We start from the raw sequence: 4154 nt of genomic DNA on the forward strand, positions 1-4154 counted from the left end.
GGGGGAACGACTCTGGGCAGCAGGCCAGAGAATCAGCCACTGAAATGTTCACAGCTGAAGTGACATGTGGGGGATAAAAAATGTTTGTATGTCAAAACAAATGTGTGCAAAAAAGCAAGTATCAACTACAGCAGACTTATTATAGTGATATACACCACAGAGATAAACAATGTCACACACTGTTTCTTGTCAGTTCACCTTTTTCTTCTGCTCCTCTGATGCTTTTATGATTCCCGGGTCAGACTTCCAAGACTTTCCAAAGTTGTAGAACAGAGCCAGGGTGTTTATCAGGAAGGGCACGTGGACGGTGGCGAAAGGCAGATGTGCAGGGAGGTTAAGGAAGATGGTGGACAAAACCGCTTCCTCTGAATCACCTTTCTGTTTGTTATTTTAACCACAATCATCACATCCCACATCATTTTAAACACAGCATTGCTACTGATGTACTGATGACATCAACAAACACAACTGCATCTAAATGTTACAACACATCAGGTGGTGGTTTAACTGGCTGCTGGCTGGAGCTTCAGACTGAATGGATGTGAGAGTGGTATTTCTAATCCCTCAGTGTGAAAGCCAATAAGTGTATTACCCAAGATGCCGTTCCTTTAACCGTAACCCCTCATGTGCTTCATGTCATTCAAAAACGAATAATTCTTATTGGTTCTTGTCTATTTTTACAAAGCAGATTCTCATCAACAGAATAACAACAATAATAAATATTTGGCTGTTGTCAAGCAGAAATGACATAAACATAGAAAACAATTGAACAAATGTCCATAAAAGCCACTTCCTGTATTTTCACAACGATGATGTCAACCTGAGTCAGAGACTCTCGTCATAGCAACATGAATCTCTTTATAAGAACTTACTTTAGTCAATTATCAAATATACCTCTAAGTATTTTTGCACAATTTGGTGAGATTGCATTTATTTTTTTACTTATGATGTTCACTAATATATTAATATGGTCTTTTCATAACATTTATTAAACCCTACAGGCTAATCTACATTAGCCACGTTTTCGAATGGGTCTTTGTATGAATATTGATGCTCCTCAAGCATTCATTTCTTTATTAACTTCCCTATTCAATTTGTAACTATGTGGAGTTTACAATCTTTTACTCTTTTATATATTAGATCATGTACTATTATATAGTGAATTGATGTCTGCTTTATTGTTATCTTCTATTTCACGTGGGATAAGCTGATTGGTCCCCACCTTACAGCCACTCCTATTTAAGATGGCTCCTCATTGTTGCCTGATGTAGGTCTAGCACTGAAACGTTGCAAAGAAGTTGTTTACCTCAAGTTAGACTGTGTGTGGGATTTTTTATTTGCTAGCAAGGATAGAAAATAACATGAATTAAGTATAATGTGTCTAAATTGAAGTTTTGCATGTGAGTACTGCACGAGTGCTCAAACAACTATACACAAAGTAGTCATTCTGTTTAAATGAGGCATCATTTAAACTGCCTTCTTCAGGGTAGATGAACCAAGAAAGGTGGTTTTACCATTTTACAGAACATTCCACCAGTTTTCACATGTGCCTTTTGTGAGTCCACCAACTTAGTGGATGTGTAATAATAAATCGCTGCAACAATCTTCCAAGAAAAGATTTGAGGATGGAAGCTGGCAGAGCTCAAAGCTTCCATCTGTGGCAGGCGTGTTGCATTAATGTGTCTGGATCCTGGTCCAGGCTTAAAATGAAACACCTGCACCGTTACTAACACAAGTTTATAATATATGCCAAAATACATACGGATGCTAACTTAATCACAGGTTTTTGCAGATGTTTAACAGGTGTAATGTTCATCATATTTACCATCTTAGTTTAGCATATTCTCATGCTAACATTCGCATTTAAACACACAAAGTACAGCTGAGGCTGATGGGAATATCTGGTCATAAACCAAAGTATAGGACAACTTGAAATTAAATGAAATGAAAACCTAAGGAATCACTAAGCATGAATAAGTGGAATCATGAATGGTTGAGCCACTGATGTGATCATGGCGGCACTAGTGGAAAGTCAGGGGATCACCAATAGGATTCATCCTTGAATGTCTGTTCCATATTCCAGTAGCTGCTGAGATATTTTAGTCTTGACCAAAGTGGTGGACCATCTGCCATCCCAGACGCCACGCTGCTAGACTGGCTGAAAAGTAGCTTTTGATGGACCAGACCTATTTCTTTCATCATCTCAAACCAAACCAGATCATCCTCTGAATCAAACGGTTGGGTGTAACTCCACAAATGAAAGACTAAAGCTGGCGTTACTAGGCACCGTGTTTCTCCACTGTTGGTACCACATGCTTTATTTTCAAACTGAATCTGTAGAAACACACTTGATGTGAACGCCAGCCGTGAAAGGTTACACTAACAACCACACCACATGACACTGAAATCCTCTGAAGCAGCCCTAGAGATGTGTTGGAAAATTAGCTGCTTGTAGCTATTAGAAACACAGGCGTAGAAATAACATGCCCCAACATCAACAGCTGTGGTTTGTTGGTGAGCATGAACCAATAGCTTCTGCGGTTACCCATGCAGCACAGTTATGATCTCATTGATAAGCTCTTTCTTTGCACGGACAGAGTGAGAGAGGCCTCAACAAGTCCCTGAGGACTACATGAAGTCATCGATCTTCATAAGTGTCTCCATAAAGTACTGGGTGTTGACAGAGCCCACATCTGAAATGACCCGATAAGTAAAACACTGTCTGGAGCAGCTCGCTGGTCGACTCGCTCAACGACCAGCGGAGTGGCAGAGGTAGTGCCGGTGATCGATGCTGCACCTCAGACAAATGGCTTTCAGTGCTTCTTCAGGGAGTGATAGTCAGCACCTTCACGTTAGCATTTATCTCCTGAAGGGCTGCCCACACAGCAGAGGCCCTGCCAGAGGGTCAGAGGTGGATTTATCACAGTGGTGTTTGAAGATAATAATCTGCAGATATAATGAAGTTATGTGTGATGCAGTGCAAAGCTCAATGTTTTTTTTTATCGTTGCTACAAATTAAAAGCTGTTGCCGTAGACCGTGAAGGCCGAACCGATATGAGGCGGTCTGGCTTACAGACGATTTTAGCGCGGCTCCTGACGCATAGCAACCTTCACAACGTAACTTTTTTTTCACAAAAACTGGAGGTTTTAAGGCCCTTGGTTCCATTGAATTGAGCTGAAACCCAATACTTAAATTTAAAAGTGTAATCCTCGCACTCTCTGCTGGTGTTTGCTTTCATTACAGACGCGCAATGAATCTTGGGATAGGTCGGGGCCACGAAGGATTCACCTGATGGAGCCTTCAAAATAGGACAGACTAGTCGCACCACTGTGACGCAATCAGTCTTTAAATGCAGCCTCCGAAGGATGCAGCCCCTGAATTGTGACACAGTCAAAGTCTTTTTCCATTAGTTTTGCTCCGACTCTTCATTCCAACATCATCATTCTGTTATTTTCAAACATTTGTCTGCTGGAAATGCACTTATGAGCGAACCCTTCCCTCCTTTTCCTCCTGAGAAATGAGGAGAATATGATCCGGGCCGGGGAAAAGACAAAAAGTCTCATCACACAGCTTGAACCTTTGTCATTTGATCTGATTTCAACCACAGGCCTGAGGAGGACGATGAGCTCACAACATCAGAAAATGGGTCAGAAATGGCCGACACAACGTGTGAACCCGGAGGGCAGAACAGAGGTGAGCAAAATACTAGGCAGCATAAGTATACAGCCTGAAAGAGAGTTGATCAGGAGCTCTTTGTCCTTCTACACTGTATTAGCTCCTCACATATTGGAAACCATTCAGTGAAAATGTCTCGTTTAATGTTGGACACTTTAAACCAGATGTTGGAATCTGTCCGCCCTCAATTGTCATCTACAAATCCAAGTTCAATGGAGGTTCACCAGAACTACAGGCACGTACCAAATGCAGAACTCAACCAGCGACCCGTGCTGGGCCTCAGCTATGTAACCAGGCTCTGAAGGATCAGACAGAGTAAACCGATTCCTCCCTCGACACCACAGACAGGAGATTGCGAAGGAGGTGGTTAAAAGCATCACCGTGCTTCGACTGAGGTGCTGTCAGATGGTTGAAATGTGGCTGAAACCCTCACACATTTTGGACGTCAGATTTCGGGGTGGAGGTTGGGGTGGGGGTG

The 4154-nt window shown here is 42.1% G+C and overlaps 1 protein-coding gene across 1 annotated transcript in view; it reads right to left on the reverse strand.

Annotated features, from left to right (window-relative positions):
* The window catches only part of zdhhc17 (zDHHC palmitoyltransferase 17), a 33274-nt gene that overhangs the window by 7799 nt on the left and 21321 nt on the right, over nucleotides 1–4154 (reverse strand). Inside the window, exon 11 of the mRNA XM_023408710.2 lies at nucleotides 199–323. Coding sequence (XP_023264478.2) covers nucleotides 199–323 — 125 coding nt within the window. The remainder of the gene's footprint in view (nucleotides 1–198; nucleotides 324–4154) is intronic.

This window comes from Seriola lalandi, unplaced genomic scaffold, assembly GCF_002814215.2.
Source record: "Seriola lalandi dorsalis isolate HSWRI2012SDOR001 ecotype SW California unplaced genomic scaffold, Sedor1 jcf7180002054371, whole genome shotgun sequence".
In the NCBI taxonomy this organism is placed as follows: Eukaryota; Metazoa; Chordata; class Actinopteri; order Carangiformes; family Carangidae; genus Seriola; species Seriola lalandi.